Source organism: Poecile atricapillus, chromosome 3 (assembly GCF_030490865.1).
Source record: "Poecile atricapillus isolate bPoeAtr1 chromosome 3, bPoeAtr1.hap1, whole genome shotgun sequence".
Classification (NCBI taxonomy): Eukaryota; Metazoa; Chordata; class Aves; order Passeriformes; family Paridae; genus Poecile; species Poecile atricapillus.
The window spans coordinates 50247483-50275232 of record NC_081251.1 but is presented as its reverse complement, the minus strand read 5'-3'; the positions used below and the strand labels follow the sequence as shown (position 1 = coordinate 50275232).

Below are 27750 nucleotides of genomic sequence, written 5' to 3'. Positions count from 1 at the left end.
TAATGAAAGCCAGTGCTCACCAGATGACAGGTCTGGTCTTTGCCCTGCAGTTGCATCTTTGCAGGCAGAGTCTTGTTTCTCTGTGGGAACACTCTTTTCCCTAATAAGATTTGTTAATGGATGGAAGACTCTGCAAGAACTGATTGATTGTGGCATTGGGTATTCTAACATGAGCATCACAGTTCTGGATGTATGATCTCTTAGATAGTTAGTTTGTTCTCTCTTACGAAGACCAAAAATACTTATAAGTGTTTAAGAAATATTTAAGCTATCTAATGAGTGAGAAAATAATATCTTGTTCCCTGGCTTGGTGTCTGTGTTGCCTATGGAATGAACAGACTGTAATAGGAAAAACTATTGTGTGTGGCAGTGAGAGGTGGATTTCTTGTTTACCTACCAGTTCTTACTCAAATGTTGTTCAAAGAATTTCTGGACTGGAGTAATGGTGGTGCTCTGATGTGACTTTTGTGTTTGTAAGCAGCTCAAGATTGGTAACTCAAAGGACAATGAATGTGCTTCTTTATTAGCCTTGAGCTTATTTTAACAATTCACAGCCTACTAACATAAACAGAGATTGAAATAGAAAGTATAGTAACTCTGTCTTCATATCTATTGTATGATTATAAGTAAGTGTCTTATTGGCTTTAGTGATGATTTTGAGTAGGACTGCAGAGTGCAAAGGAATCTCTACTTATTTCATGGAGGAGTCCATCTCGCACAGTAAAATTAGCATTATACTTTTAAAAAATGTTAGTAACACCTTAGAGTTTAAAAGAGAATTATCTCACATCCAAAGTCTGACTACTAGCAAAAATTAGGTTAAAGAGAAATGCTTGAGAAAGCCCAACTTTATAGTTTTAAATACTGATCATGTATTTGTGACTGGTGCCAATTATCATTTTCTTTCCTGAACCACAGTGCTTCACTTAGAATAACATTCTTTGTTGTAGTATGGTGTTTAGCTGAGTTGAATATCAGTGCAATTTTTAGTGGCTTCATTGCTCTTTAAAGGTAATAACAGTACTTTGCTGTGAATCCTCAATTTAAAAGGAGGGATTGATGGCAGTGTGGCTTACTCTGTGCACCACCTGGTAAAGGGACTGCCAATATGCCAGGTAAATAACTCCACAGTCCCCCTTCTTTGAAAAGTAAGCTGCCTAGATATGAAAGAGCATTGGAGAAAGTGATGGAGGCCTCAGGAGTGCTTCGTAGACCTTTGTATTCGTAGGTAAATATTTAAACTAAGCATGGAGTGAAGGTATGGGACTGTGACAGTTTCTCCCAGGTCTGCCCCAGTTGGAGTACTTCAGGTAAGTAATCTTTCATTACTGCTCATGACCATTCATGAGGAAAAGCCAAGAAAGGTCCTTGAGGCTCTAAAGATAACCACTGGGATGGGAAATTTTGCTGTAGATGTTTTCCTTTATTATATATAATGTCTCTCATTTTGTGCTCTGTCACTTCTCCCTTTGTTTTGTGCTTCTCAGTAATGGCTGTCAGAGTTTGTGCTTACCAAACCATCACTTTACTGGGTGGTACTGGGGAAGGATCAGGGCTTGGCAAAAGTTGAAGTTCGATTCAGAAGTAGAGATAATATGTAAAAGTTACTATTGTTTATTTACTTTTATTACCCAAAAAATATCTTATCCAGCACAATATTTATTTCTTGTCCAATACTGTAAGTTTCTGCAGAAGAAAAATACAGTGAACATTGTGGATGATGTGTAATAGTTGCAGCACCTGCTTTTCCTATTATTATTATTATTAACTGTTAAATTTGCAAATTGAAAAATAAAGTGGTTCCTTTATTTATCTTCACCCTTTTACCCTTGCTGAAAGAGTATAATTTCACTGCATGAGGCTACAATTTATTGTGCTCAGTCATTCAGTGCTCTTGGAGTCTTGTCATTATTGTCTGTGCTGTTCTACTTCATAGATAGTGATTTACCAGTCAGTTTTTCAGCCACGTTAAATTAGACCTAGAGATAAAATTAGACCATGTCCACAGTTGATTTTTATTTTTAACTTTGGAAGGGGAAGGAAAATCACCAGCATGCATTTCTTATAATAATAATAGCCTGTTTAATAGCCTGTTGAAATTCCCATGCAAACAAAAAGTGCATCTTCACCTCAGCACTTGTTTCAAAATTGTGTGATGGTTTAAAAATATTTTTAAATTATTTTTTCCTAATTGCCTCCTATGAAAATAGTCTAGTGCATTGAAAAAGGTGAAATGCATTCACTGCACATTCTAATGTTGGTGCTCAGGGCGCTAGTTTTGTCAGGAATTACCTTTTCCTTCTATATCCATATGTGGAACAATACTTACTGCTTTGTATCTCATGTGGGGATTTTTTTGATAGCCATTGTTTGTGACATTTCCATAAAGGAGGCAATTTTTATTCTGAGAGAATTTGTGTTGTTTATGTATAAAATAAATACAGTAGAATTTTAAAAATATGTTAGACTTGGTAGAAGTATTTGAAAGTGAAGCATTATTGCTCTACATCAAATTAAGATGCTAAAATTTCACATTTTTGTTCAGAAGCAATTATTGTAAAAGATTTAATTCTGAGCTTGCATGTAATCTTTTTAATGATGAAGGATTTATACAGCTTGCAAGGTACAGCAGATACTGAGCCTTGCTGCCTCAACTGTGGTTAAGCGTGTGCCTTCTGAAGGGGAGATCTCTTCTTGTTCTTACATAAACATCTAAAAAGAATACGTATGGCACCTTTAACAACATCCCATGAGATATCTATCTAGCCCCTTTATGTAATGCCAGAGGTGGGGGGTTTATGCCGTGCAGCAGATGCTTCTACAGAATATCAGGGTCCTGGCGTGCCCGTGTCTGAGGAGGATGATTGTAACCACTCTTCTGTCAGTGCTTCAATGTTTCAGGGCAGAAAGGCTGATGAGTTGATCACACACTATGCTGTGAAAGGCTGAGGGACGCCTCTCTTGTGCTAAAAGAGCAAACCATAGGTTTGGCTTCAGCAGACCAAGGTGAAAAATGTGGCTGTGAAACGAGGGAAAGCTTGTGGGCTCTGGGTGGGTTACTGCCCCTTGCTCCTCCCAAGGAAATCTGCTTAGAGGTGATTATGCTCTGCATCAACTCTTTCTGAATGTTCACCATGGCTTTAACCCTTGGGAAGACTGAAATATGTGCTGGATAAAGATCACAAATCCATAACTAATTCTCATCAGAATCTACATAAGTGGTAAACGGGGAAGTCAGAAATATCATGGATTATGGAGGGATTTCCAAGCAACTGTTTTCCCTGCTGCTTTGCTTCTAGTTTCTCCCAGCACTTGAGTGCAATCCACTCAAGAAAGTTTTCTGACTCCAGATATAATTTGGCTTAAAATTACTTAACCTCCCTCAAAATATCTTTTAATGTAATTCTAAATCTTGGACTGTTGCCACAGAAATCTTGAGATCTGTATCATATGGAGAGACCATGGGATGGGATAGTCTGGAGGTTCTTTATGGTAACATGATTGTCCCAGGCTTTTATATTCGCTCCTGATAACATATTTTTCAATAATAAAAACCTTCATTCAGTGTGGTTTTTAGAAAGTGGTATTTTACAAATTGTATTTTAATTTTGTGGAAGGAAATTTCTTCATTACCTTGTTTTTCCCAGTAACTGTCTTTATATATTCACATAAACGTATATGCAGGGCTGCACCACAAGATGCATCAGAGGTACAAACTGATTTCTAATACATAAGGAAATATAAATCCATCATAAATATGTCTGAGGAGAAAAAAAATGAATTGAGAGGAACCATTATTAGAAACAGAATACAATGAAGGTGACTTTGCTATTTTGACTGCTACACCTGGGATAATCCCTTTCAGTGTTGCGCAAGATCCCAGTGTAATTCCAACCAAATAGGCCTTGAACATCCACATATTGAAATCACTAAATAGGTTTCTATATTTAAGTTGGAACAATATTGCTTCTAATTAAAAACTCTCTTAGTAGAGCACTCAGTGCACAAACAGTAAGGTTAATGTAACCTGAGCTGAGCAGGCAGACGAAGGAAAGCAAAATCCTCTTTGTTCCAGCTTCTTAACTATTTACCTGGACATAAAAGTTCCTCTTGTTAAATTGTCTGTCATTCTTGTGGGTGTATAGGAAGCATTTGGGTTCTTTCTGCTTCATGTTTTTGAAATGAAAGCTGAAACTCTTTAGATGCTGCATATCAGTGAAGTCCCAGTTGGCCGCAGGGGTATATTCCAATTTTTTGATTATTTGTGGCACTGACACTCTCTGGGTATAAGCCAGCTGAGTCCATAAAGACTGTAGTGCTGCAAAATGTGTGGGGTTTATTTTTTTGGTGATCTGGGGTGGTGTTTTTGCCACAGACTGCTCGTGCAGCAGGTTGGCAGTTCAGCAGCCACACGGCGATGGAGCCCAGGCTCCCGCAGCGTGCTGAGCCTCTGTTAATGAACCTGACAGAGAGCGAAGGTGGCCTTGCTGCAGCCATGTCCCCAAGCTCCAGGAGGATGTGGCACTTGGGGCAGGGAGCTGCCAGCCCACCAGCCAAGGTGCAGCAGCATCCTTGGCCTGTGGCCCATTCCCTGAGCACAGGGTACCTGGCAGGGCAGCCAGGAGTGCCTAACCTGCTCTGCAGGGTCAGCTCTGGCTGTACTGGTGGCTCTGGCAGGATGCTGGTCGTGCCAAGGCATCTGGACATTGTCACTGTTGGCCCTGCTGTGTGAGTTCTCTCCTTAGCAGGTGCAGTGGAAAACAGGCTGTGCTGCTTCGTTCCTTTGACGTCACTCTAAAGGAGCAGGGATGCTTCACTGTGCTGAGATGGATTGTACCACATGCTCAATAATGATGTTAGCTAAATTAATTTAGTTGGAGCAACAATGCATTTTCCAACACTTGGTTTCTTCTTAACTTACAGGTTTTCCGAAAAAAGGCAGTGGAGCTTGGAGAGAAATTGCTACCTGCTTTCAACACTCCCACTGGGATACCTTGGGCATTGCTTAATATCAAGAGGTAAAATTACTGCTTTTTGGTGACTAGAACACATAAAAAATTATGTTGAATCCATCTTTGCCACAAAACTCTTACAATTGCTGCAGTTTTTGTCTTTCTGGTTCTACACTTTAAATTGGGAAATTTAAGTGGATATATGTTGCATACAGAAGAATACATACAGAAATGTATTTATTCATTTTGGAACAGTGTTTTTTTCAGTTAGTATGTTGCTCATCACTCTTCCTAAAGTCCTTTTAGTGTTGTTTTAGGTAGGCTAAGAGCATTAGGATATGCGCTACTCTGGAAGTTTTCTAGCCACTTTGTACTCTTACCTGTTCTCAAATGTGGTATAAGCATGTCCTTCATATCAAGAAACATACCTACTACAAGAGACTCACTGTTTTCTACCCTCTCCCAAGGAGTGGTTTTGCTTTAGGCAGTTATGGTTTGAAGGCAGCTCTGTGTTTGCTGTAGGAGATGCTGCCTTTCCTGAAGTCACTCTTGCCTCCAGTATGTGGCTCCAGACATGTCAGCAATTCCTTGGTCCAACTCAGGACCGCTGCCTGTGATACTGTGCTGGGAAAGAAAATGGTTTCTTTGCATTGCTTGGTGAAAAATACTGAAAATTACACCCGTGAGGTGTATTTCTATGTTCATAAGGACACATCAACTTTCTTCATACTGATAAGAAACCTCAGCATCACTCACCTCAAGAAAGTGAATAAAAAACAATTTCACATGTGTGTGTGTTGGTGATGTGTTTGGCTGCCTCCTTGACAATCAGTATCTTCTGCTGTTCCCTGCTTGCTCTGTATTTATGAGTGCACCTTTTCACCACAGTGGGATGGACACTGATGTGCTGACAGCTTGGTCTAGCTTCCCAGTAAAGTGCTCAGGGCCAGAACCCTTGGCGTGGCAGTTCAGACAGGCTTATCTTCCACCTTCCTTTCAAACAGCAGTGAGGTAAAAAGCCAAAAAAACCACACGTTTGTGTGTGGGAGCAGGAGGGGTTAGTGACTCCTGAACTTTCTCATCATTGAAGGGGCTGGTTAACTGCTGCCTGGTGATGATCCTTGGACTTTGGCTGGTTACTTACATGCATGCTAATAATTTTTTCACAACAAGCTTTAATAAGTTCTGCACAAGTTCAGTACTACAGCAGCTTGAGGCATATTGGTTATTTGTTTTTAATCTGTTAGAGAAACTTCTGAATACAAAACCCAAGCATGTTTGTAATTGCAAAACAATACCTTGCTCTACATAGTATATTTAAACATGCTTAAAGTGTTCAGGCTAACAATATGTCTTTTATATAGCCCTTATCTAAATCCCTCCTTAACTGTTAATATGTCGATGTTCTTTTTGCATATAGTTCAAATTATGTGGTAGATCTTTATGGTTTGCTCCTGCTTTCTCACAACAACTGCTGTGGGGCACTACAGATGTTAGCTGAAAACAGTGCAAGGTGGTAATGCAGGGATTAGTTTCTTACCTGACACAAAAGTCAAAGAGGGCTTCTGCCGAGATAATTTCCCTTGCTGTGGCAGAAAAATTGACATAAAATGCTGGGTTCTTGCTTATTCATTCTGAATCCTTGCACATCTGCCTAGCTTTGACCTTCAGTAGATGACTCTTCCATAATTCTGTGAGTAAACAAATATGCTGTCATCCAGGCTTAGGAAATGCTAAGCCACTGAAGCCTGCATACATTGCAGATCTAATATGCCTCATTTCTGATTAGTATTTTATTTGATTTTATTTTGATTTATGCTTCAAATTGGAAAACACTCACAATAGATTAAGGGTGTCAGTGGTTATTTTTAAATTGTTATTTCTGGATTAAGAGATGAGCTGGATATTTGTTTAACTTTGCAAATGTTCTTCAGAAAATAGTTGGTTTTCTCTGCTCATCCTGTATCATCATAGCCAGACTTGCTCCTTCTTGCATGCCTCTGTGTGTAAACACATGTATGTGCTTTTTTCTCCTCACATGCCAAAAACATCCACCTGAAGTATTATTCTCTTTATCTTTTCCATTGTTTCAGTTCATCCTGCCTCTTTCCTCGCCACTTAGGGATCATGGGACACTTGCTGTCTTGTTTGTGGAACTCTTATTATCAAATATAATGAAAAGTTCATTGTAAAAGTATTCTTCAGCTAAAAACACTTGCCAGTTCATGAGTATGTTTGCACATAAAACTTCCTTTGGCCTCTAAAGTTCAGTTTTAAGTAATTAGATCAGTGGTTTGTAGGGGGATTTCCTTTTCTTTCTTTCTAAAGTTTCAGTTGCACTTCTATATTTCTGATGTTGCTTTGTATTTTCAGTTCATCTTCAGCATCAGTTTTTCACTTCTGCTGAAAAATTTGAAGTTCCGTCTATGGCTCACTTGCTTATTTAAGTAAACAGTGTGGTATAGTACTTGTGGACTCTTCTGGCTTAAAACAGGGTAGAAAAGACTGTAGAGGGAGAAATGTATAAAGCAGTGGTGGATTGACAGACAGGTTTGAGTCTTATTTTTGGGGATAAGAAACACAAAGCCACTTTTCTTTCTTTATTTGCTTGCTTATTTATTTTCCTCCTCACACAGGTCCTTTGTTTAGATATTTCCTCTTCAGTACTTCTAAAATGCCAACTTTAACAGTTTCTTAAAATACCACTAGTTCATGACCCCTTTTTCCTTCTTCCTAGTAAGCTGTGACAATTGGAGTTCTCCATGCTAAAATTGTCATTTCTCTTTTTCTCTATAAACTTTAAGTAGTTTATGACTGATCAATCAGATTGCTTGTGTATTTCTGAAATTTACCTCTCAGATTTATAGAAATAAAAAAAAAAAAAAAACAAACTTGCTTAGTGAGTTAAGTAATCTTAACAAATACCCAAACTTGCATCAAGTTTGCATGATCAAGTAATCTTTTTAGCATATCTATTTAATTTTACCCCTGTAAGTATTAAAGGGGAAGATGTATGGGGCTTGTGCTTATGGAATGATGCCCAGCTGTCAAATACAGGAAGAAACACAGATTGTTGTTATTCTGTTGAATCAATCAGGAATAAAATCTGAGTATAAAAGTCTGTGCTTTTTTTTTTTTTTTTTCTTTCAGATGGAAATTTTGTCTTTATGTCACTTTTTCCCCCTCTGAAAGCAGACCTGTATCTGGTTTTTAGTCACTATTTCCAGTAAGACCACATTACTGCTTGCCAGTAAGCAACCCAGAAGAATTCCTATATGAAAGAATGTATTTTCTGTTAAATGTTTGCTCTCTATACATTGACCAGTTGTGTAGTTTTAAGGTTATTTATTGTGCCTTGTGTGCCATGATGTAGCAATACTGTTAGGCATTAAGGTGCCTGCCTTTTTGGGAAGAATCAATGTAGCATAAAATAGTTATGCCTTGCCTTAATGAAAAAGTTTCAACTAGAGTAAATAATATTTTTATTTTGGAAACATAACAAACTGGAAATGGGGTTTTTTTGGGTGTCCAGCCTGTTCATAAGTATTGTTGTGGCTAAGGGGGATACTGTGCCTGTTTCTGCGGCTCACTGACAAACCTAAATTATGTAATTTCTGGCTTTAGGGACCATGGGAAGTGTTGTATAGAAGGAAAAGCTGTGAGGTGTAGTTGGAGTGGGTCAGAGTGGGAAAACCTAACAGAAGTTAAAAAAGAGGAGTTTGAAATACATGTGATTAATTTGTATTGAAGTCAAACCACAGGGAATGGTAAGATTTACTTGATATAACTGTAGAATGTTTACTGTGTCTGGTGTCAGTTCAGGATCTTTTGTCTTTTGCAGTTTAATATTCACTGTACATAAATAATGGATCTGAGGTGTATTCAATATAATGTATTTTATGAAGTGAAATAGCAGGGGCCTTGCTGAATTGTTTGCACAAAGTAGTTATTCATAGGTAACTGAGGAGGGACGTGACAGAGAGACTTGACAATATTTGTGTCTCCAGGATGTTATCAGCATGATTTTAAAGCAAGGTCCTCTTTTGACTTTCAAAATTACTACTATTTTTTAAATTACTACATTTTTTACAGCATAGTTAAATTATGCCACAGGTTTTTTCAGGCCTCAAAGTGTTTAGTTTAAACAAGAGTTTCTTGGCACTTCTGAGCCCTTGCAGCCCCTGTGTATTCAGAGCAAGGAGATACACCCATAGGACAGTTTCAAACACAGTTTTTTATTTCACATCACTTGGAAAAAAAAGAAAATAGCAAGAAAAAATTCACCCATAGTTTTGGGGTTTTTTTATTAAGAACGTTTTACCACCAGCTAAGATTTCTGTTCTGTGACAGTAGTGCTAAACAGGATGGTTTCCCCCCTCCATCTCAGCTTGCCCAGAAGATCCTGGCAGCTTTGGAAAGGGGTTTCACACTAAAACACTACAGTGTTTGGAAGGATCACACACACACAGGTGGTTGTCTTATGGGACACTCAGTCTGGTATTTCTGACTGCTGGTGGCTTGTTTTAGGTTGCAGCTGTTGAAAGGAGCTTCTCAGCACTTTCCATGTAGGTGGAAATGTGGCCAATAGACCAACCACCTTGGAGGTATGGAATATTGGTCTTTAGACAACAGAATTTGCTTGGAAATATTTCAGCGTTTCAAAGTGATTCCCAATTTCAAACCAGGCTTGAGGTCTCATAGTCTTCAAAATGTCTTGTGGGTGTGGTACTTCATTAGAGAAACTCCAGTGTTCTTAAGGAAGGAATTCAGCATATAACAGAACGATTCTTTTTTAGTTCTTTGACATCTCCAAAACATCATAATCAATGCATTTAAGACTACGTATCTTTACAGTTTGTAAGGAGTTTTAATGCATTGAGAAAGTTTGAGAATATAACTAAGGGATCCAAATGTAAATTCAGTAAAACTTTTTGACAGCTTGATTCTCCCACTTACACTGTCAGAAATGCCTGAAATGTGATTGATTGTTGCATTATTTTTCAAAATTTTTGTATGACACTATATTTTTAAAAGAATTAGCAGCTCATGCTTTTACTTGTCCAAGTGACACAAGAAGCACTTTTTTGCAGAAATTTAACCAGGATGGATAATTTAATTTTTCTGGTTTGCACTATTAACTACAGTGTATAAATAAAAATTAATTTAAAAAAAATTCCCTAATTAATTTGTAGAGTTAAACAAAGGTTATTCTTCAAATTTGACTGTATTTAGCAAAAATAAACTTATTTTTAAAGGGAGTTCAGAGATGTAAAGCTTACACTGTCTGCACACTTTGTTATTGTAAGATCATGCAGAAGCTGTGTTTAGATGAAATCTTTAATTATATCCCTTCTGTCTAATTTTGGCATAATTTTAGAGGAAGAAATCAAAATTACCTAAGGAAAAAAAGCTAAATGTAGCAGACATACTTTATAAAGGCTTTTTATGTGTGGTTTTGGCAAATGACTCCACTGATGTAATAAAGTGGTAATAATAACAAAAAAGGATTTGGATGCTGAGTTAAACCCTGAGACTTCCCCTGCAGCAAAACAGACCAATGGAAAGCAGACTTTTACCTCCAGGCATTTGGATCACAGAGTGGATTTGTATTAGCACTGGATGCAAAGAGATAATCCTGGGTGAACTTTGCCTCTCTAAAAATTATTTGTTTTGTGTTAAACATATGTTTTGGCATAGAATGACCTGCTGTCTGGATTTACCAATCTCTTTCTATTGATTAAAGAAAACCTTGCACAATTAATTGCAAGCACTAACATCTTGAGATGAGAAAATTAATTACATCCTCATTTATAAGTAACTAGTGACAAGGATGATTTCAGAAAAGGGTACATTTCTTCAGCACAGCCATTTCAGTTCATTGCATGGTTCAATAACAAGTTTACATTTCTTGAGTCAGTATTGAATGCAAAACAACCTGGAAAAATAGTTATGCATGTTAAATAACAGAAAATTTGAAATTTCTATATTTTAAGATATGTTAGAACACCACAGGAAACTAATTCCTTGCCATGTCTTTGCCTCATCTGAAATTCCTTGCTATGTCATCACTTCAGCTAAAATGAGTAGGTAGTTCCACATTGCACGACTAGTGCTTTATATTCAGTATTCAGTATATTTGACCTGTGGTGATGTTTGATTTACCATTAAGCCATGTAAAAAAAATCTCATTTAGAATAAAATCACAGAAATTTCATGAGATAGTTCAAAGAATGTAGCTCTTTGCCAAGAAAGAAAAAGAAACAAGAAAAATATTGTTTTGGTGATAGCCCGTAATGATAGGCTGCATTATTCAACTAGCAGCTTCAATTCAATATTGTAATGCAGAATCTGTGTGGGAGGCTGCCCTCTGGCAATAACACAAGAAGAATTTGGGACCTATTATTATTACTGCAAAATATCCTTCCTTGTTTAAGTGCTTTCTTTATAGCCAAAAGAAAGATTCTAGTCCCAGATTCCAAGTTTGAACACTCTTTCCCTACAGTTTATTAGTGCAATGTAAAATGAGTATAGATACTTACAAGTTCATAATTATCATATTACTTAACTGTGTAAAAGGCAATGTGAGTATTAGTAATGGTATTCCTCAGCACAAAATGTACGATTATCAACGCTTTAAAGATCTCTGTGGTGCTAACAAAAGGTAATGTTCTTTTACAAAACTGAACAAACCTGCTGTCAGACAATCCCACAGAAACCAACTGGTTACCAGAGCCTCAGCTTTATGGGCCTTGCCCCCCTCGTCAGCAGACGCTCTCCAGGGTATCAAAACCTTCCCTGAATATCATAAGATTTTGTCTTGATGGCTTAAAAAAATAGGGAATTGCTTTTTTTGGTAGGTTATTTATAAAGAAGATATAAAAGTTTTCTCTGCCAGAAGTGGGGAGGGATAAGCAGGTTGAACTGTTTTGTGTTTGGCCCTGGAAGAAACCAGGACTAGGAAGTTCACCCCAGTCACCTATGACCAATAGGTGGCATGTACCAATTTCCTGCCAGTCTGGTTGTAACCAGTCCTTCACTGAAGTGCAGTGACATAAGGGTGGGACAGTTGCATCAGATCCTCACTTTGCTTCCTGAGAGTTAAAACCATTCTTGCTTCCCTGCAAGTTTTTGAAATTGCATTTATTGAAAATAGGATTTTATAAATTAGCATATGGCTAAGGGTGTTACTCATGCTCTTGCTTTAGGTGGATAAGTGCTGTTGGCTCCTCTATATTGGCGGATAATCAGCAGTTATTTGTATGCCATACCTTCCCGTTGCCTAGGAGTTGCAAGGGAACCCTTAGTGTTGAATTGCCAGACATATTTGAGAGTTGGAGTTGTTTGTGAAGATGTGCAGGATGGGGCTCAGTTCCAGATGAGATTTGCATGTTCACCAGCAAGCAGGAACAAGCTCCCACTGCAGTGGGACACTGCAAAGGGCACTGTGAAGCAGCTTGAGGAGCATTTATCCTGCCCTGAAATAAGTGCCCAGGGCCTGGCCCACTGGGCTGCTTTTCCTTGGCCAATACTGACTGTACTGGGAACACTGACACCTGAGTGTAGGCATATCAATCTTTGCAGTTGGTCAATGATCATTTCCCTTTTAATTGCTTGTATCATGTATGACCTAATTTTCATCTGTGTATAGTAAATGATAATCTTACAGCAGACAAAATGTGGCTGTCAAAAGAGGCTTCCTTCAAAAGGAAGGGAATCAGTTTCTAGAGACTTCAGTTTCATTAAATGTATAAAATGAGCACAAGTACTCAGTCATTTCCACCACAATTCAAGTCACCTCAGAAAAAACACATCATCTAAAAAATATAGCTGTGTTGGGCTTTTTCCACCTATGAATTTTTCAACAAATTATAAAGCCCCTTATTAGTTGTTTAGTTTATGTATTTGTTGCAATCTGTGTACATTTGCAGGATTTTACCTGCAAAATCCATGACTCATTCATTTCTCATTAGGAAAATCCTGAAATGACCATGAAAAGTGAAGGGGGGGGGGGGGGGGGACTTGCAAAGTGCTTTGCTTGTGTATTTTAGCTGGAATTTGATACTTCCACCTGGTTAACTTCTCAGCTATGTGGGGCTGTTTGGTTATTTTTCCTACAGTGGTTTAAGCATCTATAGATGCTTAAACGTGGTAGATAATAAGAATCGAGATCCTCCGAGGAAATAGCTGATGTTTGTAGTTACTCGGTATTCTTACCATCCTAAAATGATAAGCATGAACAAGTGTTGATAGCTGTATTTTTTCAGATACCATTACTGAGAAAGATTCTGCTATCTTCAAAGGATACTGGATTTTTTTCCTCAAAAAAGCAATTTCCTTCAATACTTCTCAAAGTACATCTTTGGTTTCAGATAAACACATAGATAGATGTATGTATTGGTAAATACAAATACAAATCTTTATTCATCATTTTCTGGTTTCTTACTGCTGCTGATGCAAGAGGCTCTCTCCTTAACCTCCATCAAACCATGGCCTCTCTGCTGGACAGCCAAAACCCTGCTACAGCTGACACAGTTCCAGTGCATCACATATATCACAAATAACAGTTTTACTTATCTGAATTTTCAACTTCTCTTTTTAGCACTTGATCATCTAATTAATACTGTGAAACTTTAATTTTGTGGTTTTTGGTTTCATTATACCAGTGCTGAGTGGTGTGTGTTATACCATTTTTATAAGTATGTGTAATTTTAAGATGACTATTCATAAGTGCTTCTGACACCTTTTGTTATTCTGAAATTCATGGCATATGTGTTTTCATGGATATGTCAGATACTCTTACAGTACAATTTTCCATTTAATCTTTTAGATTGACATTAAAACAACAAATCAGCATAAAATAGGTTATCTTTTTTCCCCTAGAAATCAGTCTATTATATCAGAATTGTAAGAACTATTCATGCAGATTCATTTTTTGCTTTACCTTTTAACAGAAACAAAAGTTTATTATTTGTTAAAAGTTCAGTTATGTTTAAGATTTGGTGAGAATTCGAGAGTTTTCTTTCTTTTCAGGAACAATGTAAGTATTAATTTCTTGCCTGCTTGCATAATTACTGATCATTACTTGTATTTTCTCAGCTTCATGATCAGCTTCATGCACCCAGCTGAATACAGAACATCTAATTGTTTTTAAACAGGAATTTCAGCATTAAATACACATTCCTGTGGTGCTGTGTTTGTTACTTTTAGTTATCTAGATGTTGATCAGTGTAATAGAAAAGGTTTTGCTTGGAAAACAGTTACGTTTCTCATAATGTCTCCTAAACATCCAGATCCTTAATTTAAGTTGCAGTATTTTAGTACAAGATTCTGAGATCATCCAGCTCCTTTTTGTAGTATGTTTTCTGTAAATCAAAACTCTTGCAGTCTGTCTTTGATCCTGCTCTACTTTGTGTATTTTCTAACCCTGCTACTTCTCTTCCATGCTTGCTCCCCTCTTCTAATCCATTTTGATTTTGGAGGAGAAACACACTGGTGATCACTTTCAGCTCTGACAGTTTTTTCTACTGAACTGTGACTCTGTCCTTGCTCACACATCCTTCACAAGACAAATCTGAATCCTGGATGTATCATGTTTTCCCAATCTTGGGGTTACTTCTCTGAGGCTTTTCCAGATGTTTCAGTTTGATGGCATGTGAAAATAAATATTTGAGAATTGTACTGGGTATTGTCCCACACATGTCTTCTGAGACTTCTAGGCAGACCATTATTCATTTCCACCCCTTCCTATCTTCCATTCCCCCTTCTATCCATCCATCTTTACCTCCTTGCTTTCCTACATCCCTAATGTTCTTGAGGTCACCTAGCTGATTGGCTCCCTGCAGTCCCTCAGTGGGACATATACTAAATTTGTTGCTTTATGGATCATTTATGGAAGAGTTGATCCACAAATCCTACTTGTCCTAGTGTATCATCTAATACACTGTTCCATAAGATCTTAAATATATTGAAATATTTGAATAGTCTGTAAAGAGTGATAATCAAGCCTATGTGTATTTTGGTGTGCGGTTGTATGTATGCACATTGGGGGTGGAGGGGGTGTGTATGTACACCTCAACATAAACTTATAGATGTTTTACACATATATCTATATATAAAACATGTTTAAAACATTTAACAATGTAAGGCAAATTGGACTCCTGTAGGGAAATTTGGGAGAAAAAAAAGTTACAAAAAGCTTGTGCCTGCTTTGCTGCTGAAGGCTATATATTCTCTTAAAATCCCTTTTCTTATCTCTAGTCTTTCACAAATACAAAGTTACTTTCTCTTTAGCATTCCCCAGAAGACTTCAGAAACATTAAAAATTCCAAACACCTTTTCAACCTTCATTTGTTGCTGACATTTTCTCTTCCTTTTCTCACACTTAAGCTGACCATGTGAAGAGTTCTATTAGATCAAAATAGAATAGGCTACCACACTTTGGAAGCCACAATGTCATAATTCTCATATTTCTACACTCATCTTTTACAAAGGAAGGAAAATGAGGAGAGAAAAAAATATACATTTTAAGTAGTAATGAGACTGGAGAAATAAACCAACTTTTGGACTTAATGAAAAATGAAAAAATGGTGCATTGACTTTACATGAATAATCCTTTCCATCTTATAAAAACGCCTCTTGTTACTAACGCAGACGTGGACACAGGGGAATATATGCTCTTTGAATGCTGCTTTAATTATCCTTGCTGTCTTTATAATTGAATGAGAACTTTGATGAACTTTACCCTGTATCTCTATAAAGTTGTTTTCCTTTACTAGTTCTCAAAAATTTCTCGCAATATGTGCAGAGGTCTGGAGCGCTTCTGATGATTTCTAATGGCAAAGTCACTTGACAAAGAAATTTTATAAGTCTCAGTAGTGAAGGTTTTCAGCAACGTATGAGTAAACCCTCTTTTCATGTTCAAAATATGTTGGAACACAGTATCCACTTCTAAATCTTGTCATTAAGAAGATTCTTTAAGAATTCATTTTTAAGCTTTTTGTAGTTTTTGTACTTACTAAGTCAAATTATAATTTATAATTTATTGGCCTTATTACAACACTTCATTAAAATGTCAGAAGATTCAGCTCCTAGGCAGGGTATTACTGCAAGAGCTGTGCATGCGATGTTCTTTGCGTATGGAAATAGCTACGGCAGTTATGTTCTGCAGCATGAATTAACAAAGATTGATTGCAATCTGTTTTTATTAGCTCAAGGAAGAAAAGCGGTGTAGTGATATTAAGAAAATTAATTATAACTTTCTAATCTAGTAATTAATGTGCAGCTGGGCATGAGTGCAGTTAGTGTGTTTCAGTAATTTGGCAGTCCTGACAAATTATCATCATCCGTTTTAAGGTAGACAACTGTTCTCTAATCTTCGCTCAAATTTTTATAATCTTTAGCATTTCAGAAGGGTTTTAACAGCATAGATGTTAGATATGGGCTTTTACCACAATAACGTGAGCAAAAGTTCAGCTTTATCTTTCAGAACTGAGGTTCAGTTGTAATTTTTAGAACCATCTATCATTCTTTTCCAGTGTTGTACTGAAATTTCTTCTGAAGCAGTTGTATGAAATGGTGATTACTGGTAATTGACCTGCATATGTTGCCTATCATCTTAAAATGCTACTGAGGATTTAATGTATCCTGTAAATTGAGATGTTTCCAATTAAATAGAGTTCTTATGATAATCACTTTGAAAACTAATCATGTAATATAATGGTGTTACTAAAACTCTTATTGACTTAATTTTGACAAATTAATAAATGTAACCAAAGCAATTACTGTAATGGTCTTACTAGTCTGCATTTTTCAAAACCTATCCCTAAATGTTTTTCAGAAATGCAAGGAGAAATTAGAAATAAAATAGGTGTGTTGAATTAGCATAACAAGGTGACTTGAGGGGGAGAGTATTTGTGTCCTTGCTTTCTTTAGGAGGCGTGAAGGTTATTGTGGGTCACCCCATGCTCAAAGCCTCTTGTCTGTTAGGAAATTAAATGATACTGAACAGAAACTACAACTAGGATCCGAGCAGCAAAATTAATAAGAGAAAATGCTCTTAAGCAGACTGCCTGGTTTTGCTACTATCAAACCTTACCTGCTAAAATCTATAAATAATTGTAATCTTCTCAGTATGGTTTAGTCTTGCTTTTAACAAGTGATTAGGAAAAAGCACAAAGCATCTATGTAGATCAGACACTGTCAGTGGTCTAAAACTATTCAGTATCCTTACGCTGTCAGTGAACAGACAGTAAAAGCCACCTGATTTATTTACGTAAAACTTCTGGGGAATTTGTTTGTCTTGTTTTAAGAACTATGTTGTTAAGTTTTCATTAGGAATGCATTAGAGAAGGTGTTCTGGGACCAAAAGCCAGGAGTTTTCAGTCCAGTGAATAGTCCTTTTGCTTCTGTTGTGCCATAATTTCAACTGAAAATGGACAGCATTTGCTAGAAGAGCTTTTTTCCTAGTACTTGAGACATTCTCCAGAAATTCAGCAGGCTTGGGTTTTTCACTTCTCAGACATGTGCTTTTCCTCCCTAGGTTATTGCTTCCTTTAAAAGAAAGCATTAGTTAGAGTCCAAATTAGATATTACTGATAGGTGGAACAGTGGGCATGTTATGCCTAAGGGCTTGTGAATAATTAAGATCAAGGAATTAATGTGAGTGTCTTCATTAGCAGGTCAGCCCAGCTCAGGAGTTGAACTTCTTAAGTGTCTCTCCCAGTCTTCCCCACTTGGTGTGCTGCATTTTGTGGGTAAATGCAAAAGTACCTAAAAGTGGATATTTGTTTGGCACTGTTGACCTGCTTGTTCCCAGGCCATGTGGGGATCACCAACCTGGTTTTGGATAACTAAGTAAAGCAAAGCCATCAATTTAACTTTTGTCTGATCCAGCTCAATCTGAGCAGAGAGCTAGCCAAATCAAATATTTTAAGCAGAAATTAAAATATTTGACTGCTCTATAATGACAATAAAATATATAAGGCATTGGGGGAAGTGGGGGAGTGAGTTACTGAGGCTCCAATCAAGTAACAGCCTTGGAATTTTAGAAAGGACCTACTCGGAAATTCTGTTGGTTTAGTGGAAGATAATAAGATTCATGCAGATCTTATATCAGTCTTGCTTTAGGCATAACTCTCAGATACACAAAAAAACCCAAATTAACAAACAAAACAATCACAAAAAATCAAACACTGAGTATGGAACTTGAAAATTGTCTGAGGTTTGTGGCTGACCTTAATGACTGTGAGTAATGCATTGTGGTGATGACCATCTTATGTTGGCTATTAATTTGTGTTTCACAGGCAGTGGAATATCAGTGGTTTTAGGACCTTGAAATATTCCATTTTGTTCTTCCTATAAAAAAACACCAACTTATTAAATAAACTAGCTTGCACTTCAAAATTAGCAATAGGGCATCACTTCAGTTTATTGCATTAGTTATATTGAATAAATCACTTTGGAACAAATCAAATTAATAAAGAATACAGTGAATTTGGCTTTCTTTCTCTTTAGACATGTAGTTGCAAATAATTCATATTTGAATTGTTCAAATAATTGATTGGTTTTAATCTGCTTCAAACCATTTTGTCAATATCCTAAGTTTCTAAATTGTGTTATTTCCAAATTTGTTATTTGTTTTCTGCAAAGTTACCCATGTAACACAATTTTCAGGAGCATTTGCACTAATAAAGCTTACTTTGCACATGTCAAAACAAGAGTAGTTACATGACATGCTGCTGTTTGGAAAAAGAGATATTTTTAAGTGTCTTATGGATTCTTTGAAGTCATTCTGTGGTGGATTAGGCCATCCAGCACTGTAAATCAGTTTGATCATACTGTAACTTTCAGTTACACCAGCTGCACTTTTTTTCCTGTGCTTTCATGTACTGCAAGATATTACAAGTGACAAAGAATACACATTAAAGAATTAGTTTGTAGATAGGTGGGATGAATATAACCCTAAATGATATCCAGTGCTGTAACTCATTCAGCTGTGTTGAGAAAATGGGTGGTTGCAGAACTGACATGGGTAATAATGTCCAAAAGCTCCTCCAAATTCTGTCATGTATATGAATGCCTCAAGGCTTTTTGTAGCTATCTGACGTTTTTCCTCACAGCATTAAAAGGTATGGAATCTTAGCTGAAAAACTTCAATTTTTCTGTCAGGCCATTCCCTTGGGTCCTGTCACTCGTCACCACAGAGAAGAGATCACTGTCTGCCCCTCTTTTTCCCCTCACAATAAAGTTGTAGACTGTGGTGAGATCTCCCCTCAGTCTCCTCCAGGCTGAACAGATCAAGTGACCTCAGGTGGTCCTCATGTGGCTTCCCCTCAAGGACATTCACCGTCCTTGTTGCCCTCCTTTGGACACTCTCTTGTGCCTTAATGTCTTTTTTATATTGTGGCACCCAAACCAGCCCCCAGCACTGGAGGTGAGGCTGCCCCAGCTCAGAGCAGAGCAGGACAATCCCCTCCCTTGCCCAGCTGGCCGTGCTGTGCCTGATGTCCCCAGGACAGGGATGGCCCTCCTGGCTACCAGGGCACTGCTGACTTGTGTTCCACTTGCCATAGACCAGGACCCCCAGGTCCCTTTTCGCTGCACTGTTTTCCAGGATAACATTCTCCAGTTTGTCCCATACATCCAGGGTTGCTCTGTCCCAGGTACAGAATCTGGCACTTTCCCTTGTGCAGCTTCATATGGTTGGTGATTGCCCAGCCCTCTACTTTGTTGAGATCTCTGCTGGACCTCTCTCCCCTCAAGGGAGGCAACACCTCCTCCCAGTTTTGTATCATCTGAAAACTTGCTTAGTATCCCTTCCAGACCTCTGACCAAGTCATTTCTGAAGATGTTGAAGATCACAGGGCCAATTTGATTCTGTGTAGGCTGACTCTGCTGAGCTTTTTTCCCTAATATTGCTGTATAATGTTGGAATTATTATAGTAGAAAGTTGTAAAGAGAGTAGAGAGTTAATGCCTGGCAAGTTAACCTTTAGAATGAATAACCCAATGAGCAACACTGGTGATTGTGTTCTGCCTTGACTGACTTTTAGCTCATTACAGACTGACTTTTTTAAGGACAGGGAAGAGTAGGAGCTCACTAACCTGTCTTTATGTTGGGGAAAACATTCAGCCTGACTTCTTACCCAATGGGCAGATGTGGACTGTCTTCTAAATGTTGAATTAGGTGGATACACCTAGCCAACATCCAAAATATATGGTGTTGTCCCCTCTTTTTATCTCACATAAAAAACTGGATGTTCTTGTGTTTCCTTATTTTTAATGAGCAGGCCTTGACACTATAGCATACCATAACCTAACTGAGTAGACCTGGCTTAGAGGATGTGGTATGACTGAATATAATATTAAAAGAATAGTCTGTTGTTTTATATTAAACAAGCAGTAATAAAAACCCAGCAGTAAATGCCGGAGGTACATGCATGTCGCTGTAGAAATCCATATAGCAGAAGGTAAAGGCAAAATGAGGCTTGTACAATGATAGGCTAGTTTGAGACCTATTGAGAAGGAAATAAAAAGAGGTTAGCAAGACAGCTAAGTAGTTTGTTCCAGCACACTGGTTTAAACTTCGTGTTAAAATGACATCTTTATTGTTATAACACCAACACATCTTTAGGAGGAAATTAGTTAATAGGAGGGAACAATCTTTCAGCAAATTAAATGAAAGGCTACTATTTCCACTTGACATCTGTGAAACTGCTGCTACATTCCTTGGAGTAGTGCTTAGAGAAATAAATGAGCAAGTATTCCTTATAATTGAGCTTTAATGGTATCCATATGCTATATATCTTGTAATGGTGCTCATGTTGTGCAGTTTCTGCGTAGTATAAGAAAATTGAGAATTGGTCTGTCAAAGGCCCATTAATGTAAATGTCTTGATTCAATTCTTAGCTGTAGAGAGGCTCATGTGTTTTAAATACATCCTAGCAAATTGTGGTTGGTACAGCAGCTCTGACAGTCTTTCCGGTTGACCTTTCAGGTTTCCCATTTCATGTCATACAGCAACCTCTCTAGGTAATGAAATCTACTGGAACAAAGAAGATTTTAAAAATGTATTATTTTTAATTTAATTCTTTTCAAATGAACACTTTCTAACAGGCATTAGAACATCCAGTCTTTTAGCAATGTTGTCATGTTGCAGTGTTCTACTGAGGCCATAAATGAACTGTTTTCTCTATCTTTTACCCAGCGTTCCCTTTGTAAATTAATTGAATTTTGCTTAACTAACTTTGTCAGCATTGCTTTAATGGCTAATAGCTTTTGGGCATGTCTTTGAAGGTTTAAAGATGCCATTTGAATATTCAGCCTGTTGTATGGTTACAGTTTCCTAGCATCTGAGATTTTCATGAGTAGTACAAGTTCACAAAAACCTACTTTTGAGTCAATTTTGTTTGTGAGACAGATTGGTTTGTTGGTAATTGGTCATGAATTGACTAAACATGTCTTAGGTACTTCAGATGGTTAGAAAAACGCCTGTTCCTGCCCACAGAGACCACAGCTTGTAGCAGAGGTGGTCCTTCATGCTTGCCTTTTAGGGAGGAGAAGTGAGTCTGGCCTTGTATATTCTATCCTTATATTCACCCACACATCAAAGAAAATTTGGACTCTGATTGCTGGCCCTTAAAGATACCCTTTGGAAATCTGCCTTCCTGAAAGAGGAAGAAGTGAGAAAGGGGAGTCATGTCAATTTTTTTATTTTCCTCTGATCACTTTTGATTTGCCAGAGTGTTGCTCTCATATTCCCAAATATGCGATGTAACGTGTCAAGAAGTTACTCATGATAGACCTAAAGATAGTTTATTTTGGTGGCTTTTGTGTTCAAGGTCTCTCTGGTATTCAAAAGACAACTGTGCTCGTTACCAAAAGTATTTATTTTGACTGACATTATCTTTCAGAAGTGTCAAGAAAACAAACCAGTATGCCATATCTATCCAGAACATACTTCATTCCCGACATGATCTTCATTGCATTGGAAAAACAAATATGGTACTTCTTATGTGACAATTCTTGCAAGATATTCCATGCTATGTTATTCCAGTCTATGGCTGGGAATACAGAAAAGAAAAAAGTTTTTAAAAGGGCAGGAATTAAAAAAAAAAAAATTTAAATGCTGATTCTTTCACTAAAGCCATCAAGAGCAATGAGGGATTACAAAAAACATTTAAAACCTTTGACCAAATGTTTTGCTGGAATTGGGACAGAAACCCAATTTTCTTAAATGCTTCATAAAACTGTATCATCATTGTTCTCATTGATAATTTATGAAAGAAAAATAACAATGTGCTTTCCCTCTGTATGTTGTTAATATGCAGAAGCTTTTTCAAGGTGATTAGTGAAACACTGTGTGCTGGTGCAGGAACAAAAAGTACATATATTGTCTCCAGCAGGGTTCCAGAAATGTGTGGTTTGTTTTCCTGGGGCTTTTTGTTCTATTACTTTAAATAGTAATCTCTTCATGCTTATTTCACTTCATCCTTTATTATATTATTTACATTTTATTGATTAAAGTCCCATTAATCTTAAGAAAATTATTTGACTACTCGATGTCAGGTCCTTTATTATCTGATAATCTGGTTTACAAAATCCTCCAAGGAATATCTTAAATGTGGCCATTAGTATTAGTGCGTGGATTGTGATTATTTATTTTAAGTACTTTTAGAATAGATGCTTGGTACTTCTCATTTTCTGCTCTACCAAGGTAACAAATGTCTTTTAGCCTTTTTCAGCTCTATTGGATTGTTAAGTAATTGGGTGGAAAACTCCTTTCCTTCTTCAGGATATTTGCTGTAGTGAGGTATTGTTGTAATTTAATACTGCAAAAAAATTATGGAACAAAATTATTTTTTCTTTAAAAATAAGAGTCTTGACTAATCTGACTTTCCTGAGTTTTTGAGGTAATGTTTGTCCTTTTCTTTCTTCTTTGACTTTTCTTTATGGTGTATTCATATTGTCCTGGCACAGAATTTTTAGTGCCTATGTGGGAATTAAGCTGTATTGTGCTGTGCCTTGTCAACTGAGATAGTCAGCATGCTTTCTTGTAAATAGCTCATCTGTAAGATAAACAGCGGCTGTGTAGAGGTATTTGTTGCTTGAAGTAATAATAAGGAATTTACTGATGAAGTTCAGGGTTAGGTAGAACGCAGAATAACTGACAACAGAAACTCTTTTCACAGGAAACATAGAATAGCGTTATTTCCTCAGGTGAAAATCAGATGTGTATTAGATTATGTGTCATTTTTTGGTTTGTTTATGGGGTTGTTTTCTTTTTCATTTGCCTGCAATATAGTAGAAAATTTTCTTGATCTTTGATCACATTTTAGCCATTGTTTGATTTTCTGTGATGATGCAAACAGCAATGAGCTTGATTCAATTATGAAGATGTGAGCAATAAAATAAAATTTAGTGTTTATTAAACACAGGGCAAAAGCATAACGTTCAGAATCAGAATCTGATAAATATAATGTATATTATCACCTAGCTGAGTGATATGTCTGAAATTAATGTCATTTGAGAAAAATAGGGATGGCCCTTTATTGTTAAATTTCCTGGATTATACTGAATAAATGTATCTTCTATTAATGTATAAAGAATGGGAAAAGGATGTAAACTGCATGTAAGTAGTTCTTTAAAATATTGACATAAATTTTATTTTTATGTTGTTAGTAGGCATTGAAGGACAAAACTGTGCATAAGCAAATGTGTCATTTGCTGGGAAAAGAAACTTTTTTTTACATTATATCACTGATTTTTAGAAAATGAACGAGCTCAGCTCCTGAATCTGAATGGAGTTAACAGAAAGGATTTATACAGTGATACTGGTGTTTCAGTCTGGCTGCAGGGGCTCCTTGCATTCGTATTAACTTATTGTCTCTTCAACAGTTTTAATGACAGTTACAGAATCTTAATGCTCAATCGGTCCCTGTTGAAGCAACCACAAGCCTTTCTATTGACTGTGAGTAAGGATCAAGGCCTTAGTGACTGGCACTGAGAAAAACAATGTTTATCTGATGCCAGAACAAATGGATTTTTATGACACAGCAATGTGTGGGTAAAGAAAAACAAGAAGATTGAAGCAGACTGGAAGAAGAGGACACTTATACTTTTCTTAAAGCATTTGTCAAAACAGATTCTGTCTTTCACAACACTAGTCTGAAAAAGAATGCATAAGTTTTTTTAATCTAGGGAAGCTGTCCCTTTCAGTGAACCAGAATGCCATTTCAGTAGAGTTTCATACAGCTGTCACAGCATCTGTGACAGCAGATATGAAGAGAGGTTTCCCTCAACAACAGTGGTGTCTCCGTATTGTACATGTTTAGATTGATACAAATACCTGCAAATCCCAATGTAAGTGTAATTTACAGCATTTGTTAAGTTAATGTTAATATCTGAAGACTATCACAGCTGCAAGTCCTGTGACAAGCTGTCCAGTGTCTGAAACTGCTGTATTAGAAGGAGAAATAATTGACTATCAGTCAGCAAGCCTTTGATGTAGGCTCATTGCAATGACTGGTAGCTACAAAATGGCTTGAAACAGACCTTTGCAACTTGTCAGCCCATTATTTTTAATAATGGTGCCATGCCATTAGTGTAATGATTTTGATTCTATGATTCAAGCATTTAATGGCACCACATGCGGCATCAAGCACAATAAATGTGCCTAGATGCTTTGAAAGACTTTTTAACCTGAATGACTGTGAACCCACATAAAATATTTTTGTGACATGAGAAGCTAATACGAGCTAATTGAGTTCAGAGAAGAAAAATATTAAATCCACTTTTTAGCTTTACTGTCTGATGATAAGGAATGAATATGAACTGTATAGACAGGAGTGATACAGATATGTTTTAAATGACTGAGATTGAGATTAAGATTATTTGGGATATTGGAAAATTAGTGCTAGGAAGTGAGAAAGTGGAAATTAGTGGCAGAGAAATTACATATAGCTGTCACTCGCCATCTGTGCTTTGGTGCTTTGAATCTTTACTTGTTCTTTTAAGTCCTCATGGGACTGAAAATATCAAATACTGGGATTTTGTCCTGTCCAGAAGATCAGTAGTGGCTTTTCTTGAAAAACTGATACAGCCCTTCTGATCGAGAAACCATGGTTTTCACAATGTTTCAGTACATTTATACTCTTGATTGGGTTGTGAGTGCGCATAGCCTGATTGGAGGGACTGCTTTTGCAGGATCTCCACCAGACAAACATCTTGCTGCCTTCACTTGAGGATGTGTGGAGACAATGTGATCTCCAGTGACTGGCAGTAAAAGAAAGACTATCTCATAACAAGAAGATTGACTGGGAGAGAAAGAGGATAGTTGTGGAACTGGAAAAGAGCAGAACAGCCAAAAAAAAAAAAAAAAAAAAGGTCCAACAAACACATCAAGAAGAAAAAAATGAAATAAGGAAGTTCTGGGTTTAGCATCAATTCTCCACCCTATTTCTATGTTACAAATGCAAACTGCTCAACATTCATAACAAATTTTACAGACATAAGTTAATGACATTTCTTTGCACTTGGACAATGCAACTGATATAACAAAAGAACAATTTAGCGAAACTTGAATATCAATTACTAGTAAAAGAAATCTGATGTGGGATAGAAACTGACTGAAGTCAGAAGTTGATGAACTAATCAGCATGGAGGGGGGATTTATAGCAAATCCTCAGAAGAAAAAAAAAGGATAACATAAAAATTGAATGTTGGAAAAGTGATGTAGAACTGTGAGCAGAATCTTACAGAGGGATGTACTGACTAAAGTATATCAGAAGTGCCCATGCCATGGCTACAGTGGTTTTAAGGCAGCAAACAATCTCGATGTGAAATGTGAAATTCTAAAATAAGCTTCAAACTTAAGCAGATAGTTTGTCTTTTAGTATTAAAAGGCATGGTAGAGAGGACAAGAATAGAGATAAATGGTGGTTTTCATAGATTCTTCCAAAATTCTTAATTATTTTCCTGCCTAGGGAATCTGCTTCTCAGAAGCAGGAGTTGTTGGGTTTGGGTTTTTTTTTGCTTTGCTTAGGCTGTTTTTTCTTTGGGTTTGGTTCTGTAAGGTTTTTGACTGTCAGTAACACTGAGTTACACCACTTGCTACAGCAGGGAATTTCATTCTAATACCACCTCCTTTTATTCTGTCTTAACTTATCACAGGGATGGCAGAACTGTGAAATTCCATTCATTACTTTCATTTCCTGTTATTTTCACTTCTCTTTGGGGACCTGATTAAAAGTAGTCCATGCTGGTACTTATTATCTCTGGCGTTGCTCTGTTGTGTTCTATTCCCTCTTGCTTTTTTAGCCTTTGGAATTGATTAATTAAACCTTAGTATATAAAGTAATAGGAAGCATGAATTGTTTAGTTTATTCATTAGTGTGTTGTGGAAGACATGTAGGTCTGTGCTGTGCTCAGATAACTTTTATCAGAAATTATCATGGTAACAAGTACGGTTTTAGATGGTGACACTGAAAATTACCTTTAGACACTTGACATGTGTCATATTGGTATTACAGATCATGTAATGCCTGACTAGTAATTGTCTCTCCCTTTCTCCATGTGGGCATGTAAATGTGAGCTTAGTGCTCTGTTGGTTTGCCACAGAGTGCCAATTCCACAGGCTTTGATGCCCCTTTAGAGCACCAGTAATGTGAGAAGTGTCACAGGGCAGACAGCCATAAGGAAAGGGTTGTACGAACCCCGCCTGTAAAATCCTAAAGAAATTCAGTCTTTTTCCACTGAGAAATGTTACAGGAATTTGATGTAAACAAAGCAGCCCAACAGTCTGGATGGACTGTTTTGTAAAAATAAGATACTCTGATTATTTTAAGCACCAATAGACACAGTATCACTAGATCCAGCTGTCCAAAATCCATGTATCAGACCACAGAAGTACTCCATGATATCTGGTCATTTTTGTCCTCCATGGAGGAGGTGATTTATTTTTATTGTCAGCAGCTATCAGACTTCAATGCATACAGTAAAGCATGGTCTTTCCAAAGGCAATCTCACTGGCCTTTGCTTATTCTCTGCTGCTCTCCAGAGGCAGAAGAGATTGTTTCCTCTTTGCCGTGGTTCCCTCTGGCATTTTGTTCTCCACCTGGATCTTGGCTCCTCCTGCTCCATGTCTGCTGTTTCCATTCACTGCATTGTCCTCTCACATAAGTGTTCCCCAGGAGCCATCATTACTCTGACTTAATTATGAGCTGATACCTTTCACCACAGAGAATATTTAGTGGGCTTTCATGTAGGATGACTTGGACATGGAGCAGACAGAACCCTCTTGCTTTCCTTGTGTCTGCTGCTGCTGACTGACCCTTCAGGGAGGTGGGGAATTGTCCTGGCAGAGGCCATAGCACAGACTGGTACTGGAAATTTTATACTTCATGTACCTCCTGCTCCCCTTCTGCTTTTATATTAATAGTGCTCTTCAGTCTCTGTTACCATTCTGTCCAGTTTCAAGAGAAATTGCCTGTTGGGTGGTCACCTTGGTGAAGATCAGTCCACTGGATAACATCTGAACATTTTACCCTTTTGCCTGAAAGTACAATAAAGAGCCAGTGACCATTCTAGGGCAGCTATAGGTCTCTGGGTATGTTTCCTTATAAAGATAAAAGGCAAAAATGTTGGGAGGAGGGTAACTTCTTGGAAAATGTAACTATAAACATTGCCTTTGAAGGACCTGATGAACTTAATGGAGAAAAGCAAGGATCTTGTTTTGAAATCTGTTTCATATTAGCATCTTTAGGAGGCTGTGCTGTTAGCTTCTCAAATGAACAGTTAGCCAC

At 37.3% G+C, this 27750-nt stretch overlaps 1 protein-coding gene across 1 annotated transcript in view; it reads left to right on the top strand.

Annotated features, from left to right (window-relative positions):
* MAN1A1 (mannosidase alpha class 1A member 1) overlaps window positions 1-27750 on the top strand; it is a 141013-nt gene that overhangs the window by 75072 nt on the left and 38191 nt on the right. The window contains exon 5 of the mRNA XM_058834785.1: window positions 4924-5018. Within this exon, the coding sequence (XP_058690768.1) occupies window positions 4924-5018 (95 nt within the window). The remainder of the gene's footprint in view (window positions 1-4923; window positions 5019-27750) is intronic.